General features: G+C 47.1%; 1 protein-coding gene across 1 annotated transcript; it reads left to right on the top strand.

Annotated features, from left to right (window-relative positions):
• The first annotated feature begins 3817 nt into the window (after positions 1–3817).
• Positions 3818–8568, top strand: LOC127046015 (uncharacterized). Its single transcript, XM_050942910.1, has 4 exons — positions 3818–4237; positions 4281–4428; positions 5077–5388; positions 8561–8568. Exons 1-4 carry the CDS (start codon positions 3881–3883, stop codon positions 8566–8568), a joined length of 825 nt encoding a protein of 274 aa, XP_050798867.1. The 5' UTR covers positions 3818–3880.
• Positions 8569–20775: the final 12207 nt, after the last annotated feature.

Raw genomic sequence — 20775 nt, 5'->3', positions numbered from 1 at the left:
AGCTTACCAAAATCCGCCTTCCTGAAATCCATTGTCTCTATTCTGCTGTACTCCCTTCTACCCTTCCTTAGAATTGCAAATTCTATGATTTCATGATCACTTTCACCCAAGCTTCCTTCTACTTTCAAATTCTCAACAAGTTCCTCCCTATTTGTTAAAATCAAGTCTAGAACAGCTTCCCCCCTAGTAACTTTTTCAACTTTCTGAAATAAAAAGTTGTCTGCAATGCAGTCCAGGAACTTATTGGATCGTCTGTGCCCCGCGGTGTTATTTTCCCAACATATATCTGGATAGTTGAAGTCCCCCATCACCACCAAATCTTGGGCTTTGGATGATTTTGTTAGTTGTTTGAAAAAAGCCTCATCCACCTCTTCCGCCTGATTAGGTGGCCTGTAGTAGACTCCCAGCACATCACCTGTGCTTTTTACCCCTTTTAGCCTAACCCAGAGACTCTCCACCCTTCCGTCTCCTATGTCCATCTCCACCTCAGTCCAAGTGTGTACATTTTTAATATATAAGGCAACACCTCCTCCCTTTTTCCCCTGTCTATCCTTCCTGAGCAAACTATACCCATCCACACCAACATTCCAGTCGTGTGTATTATGCAGGTACCCCATCTTTTGGACGCTAAGGTTCAGAGTGGGGAATCATACCTTGACACATGCCCCACCTGGGTGTCACCAGGAAAAATTCCTCTCAGGAACCCCAACTGCAATATGGTTTCTTCTCATCTCCTCTGCTATGCCTGAGTATAGTATACATGCCTGGGTTTGTCTACACTGCAATTAAAAACCCATGGATGGCTTGTGCCTGCTGACTGGGCCTTGCAGGGCTTGGGCTACAGGGATGTTTAATTGCAGTATAGATGTTCAGGCTAGGCCTGGAGCCTTTTAAGACCTGTGAGGGGGTAGGGTTCCATGGCTCATGCTGCAGCCCATGTATACTGCAATTATACAACCCCTTAGCCTTCCCTTGCAAGTTCAAGTCAGCGGCCACAGGCAAGCCACAAGTGACTAATTTCAGGGCAGACATACCCTCAGTCACAGGATGTTAGCAAACCTCCCTTTCAACATGCCTGAGGAGTTCAAAAGCTTCTAGGACAGAGGTCTCAACCGTTTTCTGTTGTAACTGGGGGTCACAGTAAGGAGAAGTTCAGAACCATTGGTGACCTGTACAAGGTAGCCTGGCCTAGATAAGTAATACAACTGAATAAAAATAACAACAATATCAAAGTGTGTGCCAGGCTCTCTCTGAAAATAGAAAATTTGGAGCTTTCAAAAAACAGATTTTCTTTTCTTGTCCATTCTCTCCAGGTGGAATGACCTCCCCAAACGGTCTTTGGTCCTGTTCACCCCAGCATGGCCACTAGGATGATCATGGGATAAGCTTAAGAGCTTTATCCTGTACTTAGTTGGAACTACCAACTGTCGCTGAGGATGTCAGTCTTCCTGGTGCCCACCAGAAAGAGTTTCCTTGTATAAAAGGCCTCTTTCTACAACACACCGGGATCGATTAGAAGAGCTCAGAGGAGGTGGGTTGCACTGTGCTGCAATCCAAGCTCCCTGGAGGCTGTCATCTGCTTCTTGTCGGCCTGGAACTGTTCTCTTGATGCTGGAAACATCAGTTCCTCACTGGATTGTGGACATGGGCTTGGTCCCTCTGGAAGCGATGCAGGTGATGGGGCTGTTTCTGTTGACTGTGAACCACTCTCCACTGGTGCACTATGTGATATTTCAGGCTCTGGCTGAGCCTCTTGTGTAGGGTTATCTGCTGCTGCTGCCAGTGCAGGCTTGGTGGTGCCCCCTGGTGCTGGAGTTGTAGATGGGTTTGCAAGTGCTGAACTCAGTGCTGGCAATGGTTCTGGTGCTGGTTGCTTTGCCAGTTCCGGTTCTGGGACTGGGTTTGGCTGGGTCTCTGGGACTGGATCAACCATGGCTGTTGCAGTTGTTGGCAGGGGATCCAGTTCCACCACCTCTGTCTGGTCTCTGGTAACACAGACGGGGACCTAGTGAAAGACTCAGGAACAGGGATGGAGGTGAAAGTTTGCTTAGCTTGGCTGCGGGTGACCATTCCCACCCTTTTGGCTAGCTTCACATGGTTGGCCAAATCTTCCCCCAGCAGCATGGGAATGGGATAATCATCACAGACTGCAAAAGTCCACATTCCTGACTAGTCCTTGTACTGGACAGGCAACTCAGCTGTAGGTAAGTTTAAAGATTTGACATGAATGGTTGAATAGTCACTTGGACCTCTGGGTTGATGAATTTGGGGTCCACTAAGGATTGGTGGATAGCTGATACCTATGCTCCAGTGTCCCTCATCCCTGTAACCTTCTTCCCGCCCAAACTCACAGTTTCCCTTTGCGTTGAGGGTATTTGAGAGGCATCTGGGCCTGGGGATCTTTGGTGTGATTGTGCTGTAATGAACTGCAGTCTGCTGGGGTTCTTTGGGCAGTTGGCCTTCACGTGCTCCAGCTCATTACATTTAAAACTTTGCCCAGCTGACTGGTCACTGGTGTGAGGTGGGTTGCTGGAGACTGGTGTGGTGGGATGATAAGGTATCTGGGGTTTTTGGGAGGATATAGGTGGGGCCTTGGGTTGCCCCCAGTGAAAAGACTTTGTTTCAGTTTTCCCCTTCTGATATTCGCTCCAACTGCTACTAGTTTTTTTCTTTTCTGCCACCTCCACCCATTTGGCTCCAATCTCCCCCGCCTCAGTTACAGTTTTAGGGTTCTCATCTGGGATGTACCTGTCTGTTTCCTCGGGAACACCCTCTAAGAACTGCTCCATTTACATTAGGAAGGGCAACTCTTCTGGAGATTTAACACTTGCTCCTGATATCCAGGCGTCCCAATTTTTCACAATGTGGTAGGCATGTAAAGTAAATGGCACGTCTGGTTTCCACCTTAGGGCTCTGAACTGCTGATGGGCGTGCTTGGGTGTTAGCCCCATTCTGATTCTGGACTTGTTTTTAAAAAGTTCATAACTGTTCCATGTGTTCCTTAGGCATTTTAGCCACCATCTCTGCTAAGGGTCCACTGAGCTGTGGCCTCAGCTCTACCATGTACTGGTCTGTAGAGATGCTGTACCCGATGGGAAGCAGTACCTGGAGAGAGGTTGCTAGGGTTGTCTGGTGTATTTTGCCTAGCCCTTGCCCTCTCTAACTCCAGTTCATGATTCCTCTCTCTTTCTTTCTCCTCCATCTCTTTTCCCTTCTCCTCTTGTGGGCAGACTCATTGGCTTTCTCCACCTCCATAGCTCTCTTGTGGGCAGCCTCGTTGGCTTTCTCTGCTCTTTCAGCAGCTTCTTTCTTGAGTTGTTTTAATTTGAGCAGTTTCTTATGATTCTTTTCATTCTCTTGTGCTTCCAGTCTGGCCAGCTCTAGTTTATTAGCGATATCACTGGTACTCATTTTCCTGCTTTCTTGTGCTGGGTCACACCCCCTCTGCAGTTCACTGAAACTGGGATGCACTCAGCTCAGGGGCTGCTTAGGGCTTGGCTACACTGGAGATTTGCAGCGCTGGTGGTGGTTTTACAACGCTGCAACTCACTCACTGTCCACACTTGCAAGGCACATCCAGTGCTGTATCTCCCTGGATACAGCGCTGGCTGTACTCTACCTCTGCCTGGGGAATAATGACTGCAGTGCTGGTGATGCCGTGCTGCTCTGCCAGTGTGGCCACCAAAAGCACTGTTATTGGCCTCCAGAGGTATTCGGAAGTATCCCAGAATGCCTTTTCAGTCACTTTGCTCATCAGTTCTAACTCTACTGCCCTGGCCTCAGGTGACCTGCCCTTTAAAAGCCTCGGGAATTTTAAAAATCCCCTTCCTGTTTGCTCAGCCAGGTGTGGAGTGCAATCAGTGAATCTTTCCAGGTGACCATGCCTCCACGCGCCAAACGAGCCCCAACATGGAGCAATGGTGAGTTGCTAGACCTCATCAGTGTTTGGGGGGAGGAAGCTGTGCAGTCCCAGCTGCGCTCCAACCGTAGAAATTACGATACCTTTGGGCAGGTATCAAGGGCCATGCTGGAAAGGGGCCATGACCAGGACGCGCTGCAGTGCAGGGTTAAAGTGAAGAAACTGCGGAGTGCCTATTGCAAAGCCTGTGAGGGAAACTGCCGCTCTGGTGCTGTCCCCACGACCTGCCATTTTTACAAAGAGCTGGACGTGATACTTGGGGGTGACCCCACCACCAATCCGAAGACCACGATGGACACTTCAGAGCGGAGGGGGGAGGTGGAATCGGAGGAGGAGGAGGAGGAGGAGGGCGGGGGAGGAGGAAACCGAGAGTGAGGGTACTGGGGTGGGGGGAGACACCCTGGAGTCCCAGGAAGCATGCAGCCAGGAGCTCTTCTCAAGCCAGGAGGAAGGTAGCCAGTCGCAGCAGCCCGTACTTGGTGAAGGACAAGCAGAGGAGCGGGTTCCCGGTAAGCGGCTTTTATTTTCAGGATGGAAATGTTTCTGGAGAGGAGAGAGGGTTAGGGCTGCATGCATGCATGCCTAGATGTGGAATAACCCACTGATGTGGTCTATCACGTCGCGATTATCGGCCTCGGGAATCTCTTCAACAGTTTCAGCAAGAGCATGGGCAATGCGCTTGCATAAGTTTACTGGGCCAGCCACTGTGGTCCTTGTCCCAGTCAGGCTAACGCGTCCGCGCCACTGTGCCGTGAGGGGTGGGGGGACCATTGCTGCACACAGGAAAACTGCATAGGGACCAGGGCGGAATCTGCATTGCTGTAGAAGACCCTCCCGCTCTTCCCAGGTGACCCGCAGTAGCGAGATATCTTCCAGGATCAACTCCTGTGGAAAATGTTGGGAGACTGTTCAGTGTAGGTGCCCCCTGCAGCTGTTTGCTTTCCCCAACGCACAGAAACCCCAGTACAGCCCTGAAGGAATCAGTCCCCATAACTCACCATTTCGGGGCTCCTGTGGATTATGTGCGCTCTCTTTGGTATGGGAAAATTATGCTATTGTGAAGACTGTAAACTCCTTCACCGTGTGGGAATAACTGTCTGATCTGATATAAACAATGCTGCCTCTGTTAAGTGTTGCCTTTTTTGCCTTTCTACAAGTAACCTTGAGTTCTCAGATGCCCATGTTATCAACAGCTGAAACACTCCAAAACCTCCGGAAGAAGCCTCGAAAAAGCAAAGACGACCTGCTGCAAGCAATTATGGATCACTCTGCCAGAGAGAATCAAAAAGTGCAGGACTGGAGGGAAAGGGAAAGCAGGATCCACCAGAGAAATGCAGTGGCCAGGAAGAAAAGCACAAAGCAGCTGATAAGCATCCTGGCGCCCCAAGCGGACTCTATCCAGGCGCTCGTAGCCATGCAGGCAGAGCATTACCATGCCAGCCCCCCACCATCCCAAAGCTCTTTCCCTTGTGCACCAATGTCAGCTCCAAACCCCCTTCCCCAGCATCCAGGTTCTTACCACCACCTCCAACACCTGTACGTTCACCAACCAGCCCTGAGAACTATGACCCTTACTCTCTGCACTCAACCCCCATCACCATGCAGTATAGGCATCCTGAAGTGCAGCAGTCATTGCACAGCATCCCAGACATGACATATTCAAACCTGTGACTGCACAGTTCCCCACCACACTCCCCTGCCCTTTTAGGTTCCAACAATATTGTGTGTCTGTCAATAAAGTTATTTTCTTTTCAATAAATGACTTCTTGGCTTTGAAAACAGTCTTTATTATTGCAGAAAATCAAAAGATACCTTAGCTCAGGAATAAACAGGCACTGCAAATCACCTTTCCCCCAAGTCTAGCTTCCCATACAGAGATCTCCTATAAATGGCCAAAAGCACACTCCACAGTCATTTGGCACCGGCTCAGCCTGTAGTTGAACCGTTCCTTGCTCCTGTCAAGCTTCCCTATATACGGTTTCATAAGCCAAGGCATTAACGGGCAAGCAGGCTCTCCAAGGATCACAATGGGCATTTCAACGTCCCCTACTGAAATCTTCCGGTCTGGGAAAAAAGACCCTGCCTGCAGCTTCCTGAACAGGCCAGTGTTCCGAAAGATGCGTGCATCATGCACCTTTCTGGTCCAGCCTGTGTTAATGTCAAGGAAACGCCCACAGTGTTCCACAAGCACCTGGAGAACCATAGAGAAATATCCCTTCCGATTAACGTACTCGGATGCTAGGTGGGGTGGTGCCAGAATAGGAACATGCGTCCCATCTATCGCCCCTCCACAGTTAGGGAAACCCATTTGTGCAAAGCCCTCCACAATGTCCTGCACGTTCCCCAGAGTCACAGTTCATCTTAGCAGGATGCGATTAATGGCCCTGCAAACTTGCATCAAAACAATTCCAACGGTCGACTTTCCCACTCCAAACTGGTTCCCGACCAATCGTTAGTTGTCTGGAGTTGCCAGCTTCCACATTGCAATAGCCACCCGCTTTTCCACTGGCAGGGCAGCTCTCAATCTCGTGTCCTTGCGCTGCAGGGTGGGGGCGAGCTCAGCACACAGTCCCATGAAAGTGGCTTTTCTCATCCAAAAGTTCTGCAGCCACTGATCGTCATCCCAGACTTCCATGATGATGTGATCCCACCACTCAGTGCTTGTTTCCCGAGCCCAAAAGCGGCGTTCCACAGAGCTGAGCATTTCCGTGAATGCCAGCATCAGTTTCGTGTCGTACGCATCAGGCGACTCACAGTCATCGTCGGACTCCTCATCACTTTGGATCTTAAGGAATAGCTCAACTGCCAAACGTGATGTGCTGGCAAGACTCATCAGCATACTCCTCAGCAGTTTGGGCTCCATTTCCCACAGAAATCGCGCTGCACAGAAACCGTTGAGAGAGTCAAGATGGTGCCAAACGTGGACGGAAAAACAGGGATTGCTGGGATGTGAAGCATGCATCACGGGGCGTTGGGACAGGAAGCAGAATGACCCGCACCCTCTGCACCCTTCCCACAACCCGCAGAGCCAAAATAGGATGAGGTGCTCTCTGGGATAGCTGCCCATAATGCACCACTCCCAACCGCGCTGCAAATGCTGCAAATGTGGCCACACTGCAGAGCTGGTAGCTGTCAGTGTAGCCACACTCCAGCGCTTTCCCTACACAGCTGTACGAAGACAGCTGTAACTCCCAGCGCTGTACACCTGCAAGTGTAGCCAAGGCCTTAGTTAACAGAGACTTTCACAATATTCAGTGTTCAGTCTTTCTGGGTCTAAGCTAGCTATACCCGAGAGTTAGAAAGAAAATAAAAAAACAATTCAGCTTGTAAATTCCTTTTGCTATCTGCTTGCTCAGGGCTTGAAACTTTCCCTTAACAAAGACCTTTGTTAAAAAAACTTAACACCTCTGCCTTCAGGCAAAGAGAGATGAGATCTGCATCTACTTTCAGCTCTGCTTTCTAAGCAGCTAAAAGGAGAAAAAAAAATCTTACTGGCTTTTGGTTTAAAATGATCCCACCACTCTGCCACCATGTCAAGGATCCTTCCCCACTCTGAACTCTAGAGTACAGATGTGGGGACCCGCATGAAAGCCCACTAAGCTTATTTCTACCAGCTTAGGTTAAAGCCTGGTACTCTGCCACCACCAAGTGCTTTAACAAGAAACAGAGAAACGACCACTTGGAGTTCCTCTTCTCCCAAAATATTCCCCCAAGCCCTTACACCCCTATTCCTGGGTAAGCTTGAGAAATAACCCCCCAAATCCCTACACCCCTTTCCCTGGGAAGGCTTGGTAATCCCCTCACCAATTAGTCCTGGTGAACACAGATACAAACCCTTGGATCTTAAAAGACTGAAAAATCAGTCAGGTTCTTAAAAGAAGAATTTTATTAAAAGAAAAGGTAAACTTCATCTCTGTAAAATTAGGGTGGAAAATAATGTTACAGGGTAATCAGATTCAAAGAGCTCACAGGAACCCCCTCTAGCCTTAGGTTCAAAGTTACAGCAAACAGAGGTAAACACTCTAGTAAAAGGAACATTTACAGGTTGAGAAAACAAAGATAAAACTAACACGCCTTGCCTAGCTGTTACTTACAGGTTTGAAATATGAAAGACTTGTGCAGAAAGATTTAGAGAACATGGATTGATGTCCCTCTTAGTCCCAAGAACGAACACACCCCAAAACAAAGAGCACATAAACAAAAGCCTTCCCCCCACCAAGTTTTGAAAGTATCTTGTCCTCTTATTGGTCCTTTGCGTCAGGTGTCAGCCAGGTTACCTGAGCTTCTTAACCCTTTCTAGGTAAAAGGATTTTGATGCCTCTGGCCAGGAGGGATTTTATAGTATTATCTACAAGAGGGTTGTTACCCTTCGCTTTCTAGTTATGACATAGGGACTTTCAAAAAACAGACTTTCTTTTATGAGCAGCTTGTAAAATATCATACTCTCCATCCAATATATTTGCTCATATAATTTAGACCATGATCTCTGAATACTTTCTCTGCTATGCCACATATATGTTACTTAGTAAACTGAGAAGGTCGATTCTGCTTTCTTTATAGGAGCTTGTTCTGCATAGCCAATAAAATGTTCTGCATTGCCAATTTTGCAAGCATTTGCAGTATGTGTGAATTTCTTTTTAGATGAGTAAGCATTTCCGCAGCCAAAATTCTCCGTTCTTTGTTGAGCCATTTGTTTCTTTTCAGAGAGACGGGAGGTGAACCAGTCCAAGGCAGCAGTGAGTCTTCCAACTGTCAGTTAAATAACAGACCAGGGTCATTCTCTTTTCTTCCTTTGGATTCAGAGCATTCACACCTAGTGGAGCAAGTCTGTTTTCACCCTGCTTCCTCAGTGGGTGCAGCTTCCTCCTTTCTCAGCTCAATTTCCCTTTCTCATTTTGTAGGACTTTTATGTATCTCTTCTATGATCTTCTGTTTCCATGTGTCATCGTCATCATCATCATTAATTATTCTACAGCACAAAAAAAGTGTGATAGATGCTTCACAGGACACATAAGAAAACATAGTCCCTGCACCTTAGTGCTTGCAGTCTAAGGTCCTGCAGTTTGTCAGCTAGTTTGTCAACTGCTGCACTCAGATGGAGCTGCACTGAAGTCTGCTTACAGGCAATTAATTGTAGGATTGGGCCCTAAATATTACACCTGATGCAGCCAAGGATGATAAAAACCAGTATTAATGGGAAGGGGCATGGACATATGTTATTCTCTAGCAATCTATTAATGCAGTAGTAATGTTAGAGCAGTTATTATGGGGATCATGAATAACTAAATTTTCAGAAGGGACAGCCTGGATATAATAAAATATTAAGAACGATACTTAGCTATTTTAAAACATGTTTCATCAGTCAATGTCAAAGCACTTGACAAAGGAGGTCAGTATCATCATCCCCTTTTTTTGCAGATGGGGAAATTGAGGCACAGAGAGGGGAAGTAACTTGCCTGAGGTCAGCAACAAAGTTGGGACTAGAACTCTGTGTCTCCTGGATTGCAGTCCAGTACCAACAGGCAACACTGCTCTCCCTCTTAATTGATATCTCACTTAATCAATTCCTTACCATGGCCGGGACCTCGGGCACTGGTGCATCTCAGTCCCGCCTGTTCTCTGTATGTGACAAGGGAATTCTTTGGTCTTACTGTGGTTGTTGGGCTTGCTGAGAAGATGGCCAGGCTCATGAAATACAGGAAGTCTGATTAGATGATCAGATGGTCCCTTCTGCGTTTAGACTCCATGACCTAAATCTGCAGCTACTTTCTTCAAGACACTCAAAAATACTTGGTTGCTGTTTTGCTGTTGTTGTTACACTGTTCACAACTGCAGATACCTTCATTGTTCACCTCTATTTAGATCATTTACACATATTGTACTGGAAATTTCTGTATTATCACATTGTATTATATAGGGGGCCTGATTCCAATCTCTCCCAGTTTTACAGTGGTGTAAGACCCCTGAATGCAACACTGCTTTGCATATAGAATTAGCCCCCTAACATTTAGTAGTATATTTTCATTCAGTCAATGGCAAGGGAAAAATGCAGCTAGGAGTTCATAGCATTTATTTCTGGCTGATTTTTTTATTCTAATTATAGTATGTGGTAAGAATAAAAAAAAAGAATAGGAATTTGAGTTCACAAAGATTTTATTATTATGAATAGCTTGAATTCCACTTTGGCAAATGACACTGTAAAACCATGAGGACATCATGCAGGATTTCTCATTTCCCTTCAGAATGGACCCAGGTACCTTACAGAACAAAGCACTTGATGATCTAGAGCTGACAGAACCTGATGCCGACGCACTTGGCTTTCCATGTTTAGGAATTAGGTGGATCTAAAAGTTCAGGAAGCAGCATTGCTGTGATGTTAGCATGCAGACTGATGACTCAGCAGAAAAGGAATTCATGTCTAAATCTGGCATGCGGGAGAGTTCATGTCCACTGTTTTAAAATCCAGGCTTCTAAAGTAAGAGCACCAGAAAGATGTAGACAAACTCGAAGGAATTCAGAGAGGAAGAGCAAAGAACTAAGGGCTAAGGTTTAGGATGAAAAAGTTAAGTTATATAAAGCATGTCTGAATAACACCTAAGATAGGGACATGACAACTAACTTCAAGTAATGAAAGGTTTATATATCACCAATGGAAAGGGATTGTATATGTTTATATAAGGGGTTGGGGGAGATGAAGGTAAGACTAGGAACATGGAATGAACCTGAGGGAAAAACAAACTTTCATCTAAAAATCATTAACAACTCTGTATAACAGTTAGCTCTATCAGGCTGTGGAATTGTCTTTCACGGAAAGTAGTGGAAGGTCCATCAACAGAAAATGTCTTGTAGGAAACAGTCCTGCAATGTTTAAATGACACAAATAAAGCAGGTGCATATATGAGCTAGAACCAACGTATTTGCTTCTTTGATGTTTTGTCCAAAGATTCTTTCAGCTTTATGCACTTCCACAGATGGACCTCTCCCAGTCTGACTACATTAAGTCTCATAAATAATCAGGATCCTGAATAACATTAGGCCATTGAACAAAAACCAAAATACGTGAATTACACTTCCTCTGGATAGTCTCCAAACCTTTCACTCTTTAGATGAAAATAAAATTTCCTAGCGCAAGCGTGAGAGGCAAACACTTAGCATTTTCCAATTCACTTTGAGGAACATCTTGGTTTTTTAGTCATGATTTGCAACTGCTTCCTGTCGCAGGACATAATAGGATTCAGACGTCACTTTGGGGCCTGGGGATCTAAGAACGTATCTTCCTATCCCCAGAGGGGAAAAAAAACAACATGCAAAAGCCAGGCAGAAAACTCCAGAAGTTTGAATTTATAGGATATTCTGTATGTAACCCTTCTGCCCCTCTGAGTTGGCAGCAACAAGGGCCGGGTTCAGTATCCAGGGGTTCCGTTTCAGTAACACAATGCATAACCAGCTCGAGCCCCCACCCAGTGACCTGGGACACTCACATACCACATCCTCCTGGGTGCCTCTAGGAGGCAATACTTCCCCTCTCTCAAGCACGGAGTCTGAGTGTAGCAAAATCTTTTTAATAAAGGAAGGAATCAATGCGGCATCCCATTGGAGAAACACCACAAACAGGGTTATAACACAAACCATAAACAAAAACCCACCTCCAAGTACGTTTGGCACTGTCCTTTTTCCCCTTAGGGTTTTAAGTCCAATCACCCCAAAGTCCAACAACTCAAAAGTCTCTGGTCAATGCCACCCCAGAGTTTGAGAGTTTATCTGTAGAGGTCCCTCCCCCCAGCCTGGGTAGAAAGGGGCACCTTACGTGGTCCAGGGCCAACTGCCCTGCCTCTCCGTGGGTTCTGCTTCCGCCTTCTCCACGAACTGTTCCGCTTTACCAGCCACTCCACTCTGCTCCTCCAGCCGTCCTCAGAAACTGCTCCGCTCCACCAGCTGCTCTGCTTCATGAGCTGCTCCAGTTCTCTCTGCAAACTGCTCGGCTCCACTTGCTCTGTGGGCCGCTCCACCCATCCCACAGCTACTCTGCTCTGCCAGCCGCTCTGCTGCCACCAGCTGTCCTGTGATCCGCTCCAGCCATCCTCACAACTGCACCACTCCACCAGCTGCTCTGTTCCACAGTATAGCTTCAGGCTCCCCCACTAGTTAGCACAGTACTCAGTGCTCTCAGCTCAGTAATTTCAGCTCTTTAGTGATTTCAACTCTTAGTGATCTCAGCTCTTAGTAGGGGAGCCCCAGTGCTAGTGCACCATTAGCCCAAAGTGAGTTCAGCTCAGTAACCTGTACCTAGATTCTTGAGGGAATAAAAAACTCAACTTTTACATTCCACAGTGGAGAGAGGAGGGGGTGGAACTGGTGCTTCTGGCTCCACAAGGAGACTGCACCACCAGGCACAGATACCTGTCCCCAGCCTCTCTCCCTTCACTGGGTTTTGGAACCCATGTCCCTTGTCTAGCAAGTACCACTCAACTGAGGTTGAGTCATTTCTGTCACAAAGCAGTCCCACAGCTCGGCAGCCTGGGATGGGGTAGGCGTGCCTATGCAAATACGCTCTCTGAAATTCTTTCCACCAGATGTCAGGGTAGAGCTCATCCTGACTCTGCTTACATGTACATTGTTCTGTGGCAGGTGAGTTAATTCCTAACAGAATGGCAAAGACTTTTTCCCTCCCAACCTGCTGATGGTCCAAGATCTGTGCGGATTTCCTATGATTCTCAAGTCATCCAGTGAAGCTTAGTTTTTCCTAACTGGTCTTCTCCAGTGGAAAACCATGATCCTGCTAGATTTCCACTAGTGATGGCCATAGATTCTACCTTCCAGAGGACATTAATACAGGTATGTCAAACATTTTTATGCCGAAATAGCCTTAGATTACTGAAGGGCAGAAGGGTCTATGCTGCAGGAAGTAGTGATCTTACCACCTATGATCCCCCAAGTTTCCCATCAAACCAGGGGACCCCAATTCTGTGGTTTACCTGCAAATAAGTTTCTACTGGGAGAAAGGGAGCATTCTGTTGAGCTTCCACTCTCCTGACATGACCCTCATATCACTACAGATCTGTTCTAATGTATTTATCTCCCTGCTGCCAGCAGAACTGGAGGTGAGCCTAATTTTGCTCCTGGAGTTCTCAGAACAGGAAAAAACTCATTTCAAAGTCATCTCAGGGCCTGTGAGAATATCCCCCGTTGGAGTAGTCTGAGAATCCAGTTAATGAGCTAAGTTTTGTAGGGTTGGTGGGGCTTCTTTGGAAATATACCCGGGTGGGATGTTTTCATGGACATGGACGGGGGGCTGACTAACACAGCAGCCCATGGTGCATCTTCATTTTTTTGGTGCTCTCTGCAGAGTCATAAAGATTTCAAAGACTCAGAGAGCGGAGGAAGAAAACCCCTATATGAAGGAAAACAGTGAAATACTCTCGGCCGCTGCTGGCAACAAAAGAGCCTTTCAAGGGCAAAAGGAAATATGTTAAGAAGCGAGCTTAAGGAAGCAGTGAAATCTCACATACAATCATGGTATGCTTAGTCCTGTCCCGCAAATGGCTGCTGTGTACTCTCTCCCTTTCTGGGAAACATATCCCATATAATGAAATCATATCAGATGGACATTAATGAGCCTCAATGGGCTCATTTTCCCTATGCTGTTGCCAGCACTGAACCTTTGAAATGTGTAGCTGAGTAAAAATAATACAGGGGATATTAGTCCCCCATAGGTAGTAACTGAGCATGAATCTCAGCCTTGTGCAGCTAGCCCCCCATTATCAGCAATGAAGGATAACTGTGCAAACCCTACCAGCGTGAAGGGGTAGACATTAAACTCTGCAGGTTCTTTCAAGGTGGAATTTACCCCCGCGGTGTGCAGAGGACCAGCACAAGCCTACACACCACTGAAATCCCATTTGAGACCCCAAATGGGACTTAGTGGGATTTAAATGATGCATAAGCTTTGGGTTAGGCCTCTGTGCAGGGCTGAATTGCACCCTGAGCCATTAATGGAGGAGTAAGTGGGTGTGTTTCATAGAACGAGACATAATGTGTCACTGACATGATGCTGCCAATTCCACTGCCGTAAAAGTTGCTACCTTCATATTCCCTGCAGCTGGAATCACTGCACACTTTGGTTAGCTGGGCAAGGTCACCCCAGAGTCTGTTACTTTCCATTATGATAAGTTTTTTTAAAAAATCCTTCCCATTTCCAGCAGATAGAGATACCTGGTTTACAGGAAACCCAAACATTGGTAGTTACCTTGTGTCACTATATAGACAGGAGATTTATCTACTGTGCACACACACAGCCCTGATTTAGCATGAGAGGGACAGAAAGGTACCAAACCAGAACTAAAGCATATGGTTTTTCTTGTATTGGCCTCTGTAAACTGGAAAAGTGCATGATATAGTGTAAGACTTCCACACCTACTATTGGTGGGACAGACATGTGGCAAAATACACTGGGGACACTGTTCAAGAACATTTTATTCTAGTGCAGATAATACCCACGTACTTGTGTCAAAGATACTGAGAAGGCAGGAATAGGCTGCATAAATGCTGGCTGTGCAACTTAGACCAAACTATGCCTTCGGCTGCCCAGGCTGACCGTGCACATTATTATTAATCAGTTGGCACTTTATGTTCATCTGTCTTTGTTTCATAGATCTTAAGGCCACAACAGACCACTATGATCAACTAGGCTGACTGCCTGCACTGCACAGACCACAGAATCCCAATCAGTGATTCCTGCCTCAAGCCATATCACTTGTGGTTAAGTTAAAATATAGCTCTTAGGCTCGTAGTCTTTAGAGACACCAAGTGCTGGACAAGTAATTTACCACATCTCTTGGCAACCTATTCCAGTGGTTCTACCTTGAACCACTTCCCCCTTTTCAGCATGGGTCTGTCAGTTCATGTAGAGGGCTCAGCAAGTGGCCCTTAGGAGGATGAAAACACCTGGTGAAAGTAAACACAGAGATCCAGTAAATGTTTGCCTCTTAGATCCCAAGCAAAACCCTGGCTGCTGACCAGCAACTAAGCAGATGGCAAGCTCTGATGGTTCTCTTTCCCCTTGCTTCCTTTTAAACTTTCTTTCTCATACCAACTCCCCCCTCATTCCTCCCATTTCCCCCTCTTCCTGTTCCTATCCCAACATCAGCAACCACAAAACACACAACTAGCTCAGCTGTGCCAATCATCACCACATACATTTGCTTGGGTGTTATTTTCTCACCCTTGTCCCTTTGTCTCCTCTTGTGTCTCTCAGATGGTGAAGTTCACTGAAGCAGGGATTATGGCCCAGGTCCTCAAAGGTAGCGAGGAGCCCTTCTGCCACGAATCCAGTGCCTAAATACTGGGCCCGTGTCCTTATCGGCATTTGTGTAATGCATAGCACAATGGGACCCTGCCCCTGCCTGGGAAGTATACTAATAGAAATGTTAAATAATAATTATTATAATAAACACCCATCCCTGTGGTTCACAGCTTGAGATGCACTCTGCTGCCCACTAAGGAATCTGAGAAGCAGGCTGAGCCAATGTTTGCATTCAGAGAGCTGACACACTTCTTTGAGGTATCTGGTGGAGTTTGTTCAAGTCCACTAAATCCTCTTATCTGGATTGTCTTTCTGAATACAGTCAGTCATCCAGCAGCACTTCATCTTCTCTTCACACTGACAATCCAGGCATTATTGTGAGGCACATTCATTATGGGGACAGACTCCATTATGTTGGGTGTTTGCAGAGCACGGCTTAACCTCGGGTGATGAGCTGCATCTCAGACAACAAGCCTAGGTAAAGTAGGGCTCATGCTTACAGGAACAAACCCTGAAGCCCCTACTTAGTGTCTGTAAGCCCACCTCTGCCAGCTCCTTCTTTCTCTTCACAGAGTGAGGGGGCTGTGTGAGCTCATCTCTCACAGCCATGGGATGAGGAGGTGCATAATTTTCCTTTGCCCCCTGCCCCCATGCTGCTCTGCCATCCCCTCCCCTGCAAATCTTTGCTCCCTTCCACACAGGGCAGCAGAGGGGAGTCAGTGAGATTTCCCTCCCTCCACTAGCTGTGAAAGTATGGTGTGGGTTCAGTGGCTGTCTGCTGGAGTGCAGCATTAGTTGTGCTGTTCATCATGAGCCTGATCCATCCCTCCTGGAAGCCAATGGCATCTCTTCATTTACACCAATGGGAGCTAGAGCAATCCCTATTTACACATCCTTCTCGCTTTGCTCTATCTCCTGTTATACATGGTAATAATCTTGTCAGCGGTGTGACTAATGTGGGGAAAAAGGTTGGCCAGTCCTGGGGCTGATTTTTATCCTAAAACCATCAGTGATCTGTCTCATTGTTTGGATTTTATATGCCATTTGAACAGGAAACTCCTTCTGGTGCCCTCTCATTTAGATCACCCATAAAATGTTGTCCACTGTCCTTTAACGTATGTGCCACATAGTGTGTCAGTGCTGGGCTTCAATTCCACCACTTCCTGGCTCCCTCTCATCCCACCAGCTGCTTCTTTAACTCAATCTACATGTTGCTAGATATTGATATTTTAAGACAACTTGCATTGCTGTCCGTTGATTTTAGTCCAGATTTGCTTGGTCTAGGCTTATTTTTCAGAATGGATCTCCCTTTTAAGGTAATTCCCAGTCTTTTTAATCTCTCCTCCTATGGAAGCTGTTCCATACCCCTAGCCATTCTTATTACTCTTCTCTGCACCTTTTCCAATTCTATTATATCTTTTTTTGAGATCAGGCACCCGAACTGCACTCAGTATTGAACGTGTTGGCATACCATTGACTTATACAGTGGCATATTAGCTTTCTTGACTGCCACTGAACTGAGTGGATATTTCCAGGGAACTATCCATGATAACTCCAAGATCTCTTTCTTGGTAACAGCTAATTTTGACCCCACTGTTTCGTATGTATAGTTGGAATTATTTTTCCATGGTGCATTACTTTGAATGTCAACATTTAATTTCATCCGCCATTTTGTCACCCAATTTAGTGAGAGAGCAGGCTGCAAAATGGACAAATGAGATCATATGGGAAAGACTGAAACTTTAATTTTTTCCCCTGGCTCTCAGCTCTATTTCCCGGAGGGAAAGTCGGGATCTAGAACAATTAAGTGATTCAGGTATTTAAAGCCATGCATCTGAGGCCCCAGTGAATCCTTTCACTTTGGCAAGGTCTTGTTATGGATCCTGTGGTTCTCCATGCTGCTGTTTCTGTGGGGATGAAGGGCTATGATAATTTGTGGTCCGACAAACAGCCCTGGGGGCATTCAAGTGGTGTCACCACTGCTTGAGCCTGTATAGATTATCTGATCTCCTCCCAAAAGGATATCGTTTGATGGTATCTCGAGCTGCAATGACCTCTGGAGAGTTTGTGTCGATCAGTGTCACCTAGTGAGGGGGAGCTAGTTACAGTGTTTATCCCACTTTTAATGAATTGGCTTCTCTGCTCGTGGCTTTCCTGGTGTCATCGCATTCTCATTATGAGACGCAAAAAAACAATATTAAAGTGCACCTCTCACTTCTGGAATGTGCTATTGGCTTCTAATGAATAGGACTCTGAGGACATGAAGGGGATTGAGAAAGAGAGAGAGAAGGAGCTGTCAGAGGCAAAAGAGTAAGACTGAGACTGAGGGATGAACGGGGAAGGAGGGAGGATGAGAGATCTGGGGAACTGTAACAATGGGCACAAAGGTCCTGGAACGTGCTCCCATGGAAGTGGAAAGAAATTGAGGTTGCTCAGCATCTTGCAGGATTGTGTTCAAAGTGAATGAAAGTATCCAAAATGGCATGGGAACTATAGTGTACATTGTGCCTCCTCTAACACAGAGCACAAGCACTGTGGTGAGGCTTTTCCAGGGGCACAAATAGCCGTGACTGGGATCGTTGCTGCTCACAAAAGTGCTGCGCAAGCAAGAGTAACAGCGAAGGGAAGCAACCGGGCAGATCAGGGTTATGCCCCCTGCATTGACAGCGTGACAAGGCAGCAGAGCACCAGGAGATCTGCGGAACCTGGGACAGCATGACCGTGCACAGGCTGCAGTGGGTCATGGAAGTGGTCCCAAGGAGCACATGGCATGTGTGGGGCTGTGTGATGACTATGCCATGGCTGTCCCTTTAACCTCTGCCTGGAGAAGGAGAGCACTGAACTAGGGACTCAATGGGGCTGGGCTCAGTTGCCAGCTTTGCTACATACTCACCATGTGATACTTGGCAAGTCAATGAACCTCACTGTGCCTCAGTTCCCAGTTTGCAAAATCAGATCAAAATCTCCCACCCTTTGTCTGTCTTGTCCATTGAGATTGCGAGCTCCTTCAGGCAAGCTCTGTCTCTGATTATGCCTTTGTCCAGCTTCTAGCACAAGGGTGGGCAAACTATGGCCCGTAGGCCACTTCCGGCCTGTCAGACCATTTAATCTGGCCTTCAGCTCCAGACGGGGAGCTGGATTGGTGGTTTTCTCTGCTCTGGCGCTCCAGCCGGGGAGCAGGGTCGGCGGTTTGCCCCAGTTTGTGCGGCTCCCAGAAAGCAGCTGGCATGACCCTCCGCCGGCTCTGACGTAGTAGGTGGAGGTGTATCCAGGCAGTTCTGCATGCTGCCCCGTCCGCAGGCACTGCACTCGCAGCTCCCATTGGCCACGGTTATGTGTACTGTGCAGAGCCGTCTGGCCACACCTGGAGCTGGAGGGGGAACATGCTTCTGGGAGCTGCTTGTGGTGAGTGCTGCATGGAGCCTGCACCCCTGAGCCCCACCTCCACCCCCCCGGATCCCAATCCCCTGCCACAGTCCTGATCCCCCTCCTGTCCTCTAAACCTCTCGATCCCAGCCCTGAGCCCCCTCTTGTACCCCAACCCCCCATCTCCAGCCACACGCCAGAGCCTGCACCCCCACCAGAGCCCTCACCCCCCTGTGCCCCAACAGCTTGCCCCATCCCTGATCCCCCTCCCGCCTCTGAACCCATCGGTTCCAGCCTGGAGCCCCCTCCTGTACCCCAAACTCCTCATCCCCAGCTCCACTCCAGAGCCCTCACCCCGCCCCGGCGCCCCCTCCCACAGCCTGAACTCCTAATTTTTCACTTTGTTTTGTGAGTGGAGCTTGGGATAGTGGCACCACCTTTTTAGTTCCACTCTGACCTCTGCCCCAAAGTAACTTTAACCACACTACAGGTCTCTTGCCCTTATTGTTACACCACACTCTGTTTTCCCTTCCCAAGCCAATCTTTCCCCTGAAAATCACTGCATTTCCCTGCCATTTGTCCTTACGGAATGTGCTACTGGGGCTCTGCGGCTAGCAGGGCTGGCTCCAGGCCCCAGCGCGCCAAGTGCATGCTTGGGGCGGCATGCTGCTGGGGGCACTCTGCTCATAGACTCATAGACTCTAGGACTGGAAGGGATCTCGAGAGGTCATCGAGTCCAGTCCCCTGCCCTCATGGCAGGACCAAATACTGTCTAGACCATCCCTAATAGACATTTATCTAACCTACTCTTAAATATCTCCAGAGATGGAGATTCCACAACTTCCCTAGGCAATCTATTCCGGTGTTTAACTACCCTGACAGTTAGGAACTTTTTCCTAATGTCCAACCTAAATCTCCCTTGCTGCAGTTTAAGCCCATTGCTTCTTGTTCTATCATTGGAGGCTAAGGTGAACATGTTTTCTCCCTCCTCCTGATGACACCCTTTTAGATACCTGAAAACTGCTATCATGTCCCCTCTCAGTCTTCTCTTTTCCAAACTAAACAAACCCAATTCCTTCAGCCTTCCTTCATAGATCATGTTCTCAAGACCTTTAATCATTCTCGTTGCTCTTCTCTGGACCCTCTCCAGTTCCTCCACATCTTTCTTGAAATGTGGTGCCCAGAACTGGACACAATACTCCAGTTGAGGCCTAACCAGCGCAGAGTAAAGCGGAAGAATGACTTCTCGTGTCTTGTTTACAACACACCTGTTAATGCATCCCAGAATCACATTTGCTTTTTTTGCAACAGTATCACACTGTTGACTCATATTAAGCTTGTGGTCCACTATGACCCCTAGATCTCTTTCTGCCATACTCCTTCCTAGACAGTCTCTTCCCATTCTGTATGTGTGAAACTGATTGTTCCTTCCTAAGTGGAGCACTTTGCATTTATCTTTATTGAACTTCATCCTGTTTACCTCAGACCATTTCTCCAATTTGTCCAGATCATTTTGAATTTTGACCCTGTCCTCCAAAGCAGTTGCAATCCCTCCCAGTTTGGTATCGTCCTCAAACTTAATAAGCGTACTTTCTATGCCAACATCTAAATCGTTGATGAAGATATTGAACAGAGCCGGTCCCGAAACAGACCCCTGTGGAACCCCACTTGTTATACCTTTCCAGCAGGATTGGGAGCCATTAATAACTACTCTCTGAGTACGGTTATCCAGCCAGTTACGCACCCACCTTATAGTAGCCCCATCTAATTTGTACTTTCCTAGTTTGTCTATAAGAATATCATGCGAGACCGTATCAAATGCCTTACTAAAGTCTAGGTATATCACATCCACCGCTTCTCCCTTATCCACAAGGCTCGTTATCCTATCAAAGAATGCTATCAGATTAGTTTGACACGATTTGTTATTTACAAATCCATGCTGGCTATTCCCTATCACCTTACCACCTTCCAAGTGTTTGCAGATGATTTCTTTAATTATCTGCTCCATTATCTTCCCTGGCACAGAAGTTAAACTAACTGGTCTGTAGTTTCCTGGGTTGTTTTTATTTCCCTTTTTATAGATGGGCACTATATTTGCCCCCTTCCAGTCTTCTGGAATCTCCCCCGTCTCCCATGATTTCCCAAAGATAATAGCTAGAGGCTCAGATACCTCCTCTATTAACTCCTT

The sequence above is a fragment of the Gopherus flavomarginatus genome, chromosome 2 (assembly GCF_025201925.1).
Source record: "Gopherus flavomarginatus isolate rGopFla2 chromosome 2, rGopFla2.mat.asm, whole genome shotgun sequence".
Taxonomy (NCBI): domain Eukaryota; kingdom Metazoa; phylum Chordata; order Testudines; family Testudinidae; genus Gopherus; species Gopherus flavomarginatus.
This window is presented reverse-complemented; position numbering and strand designations above follow the sequence as displayed.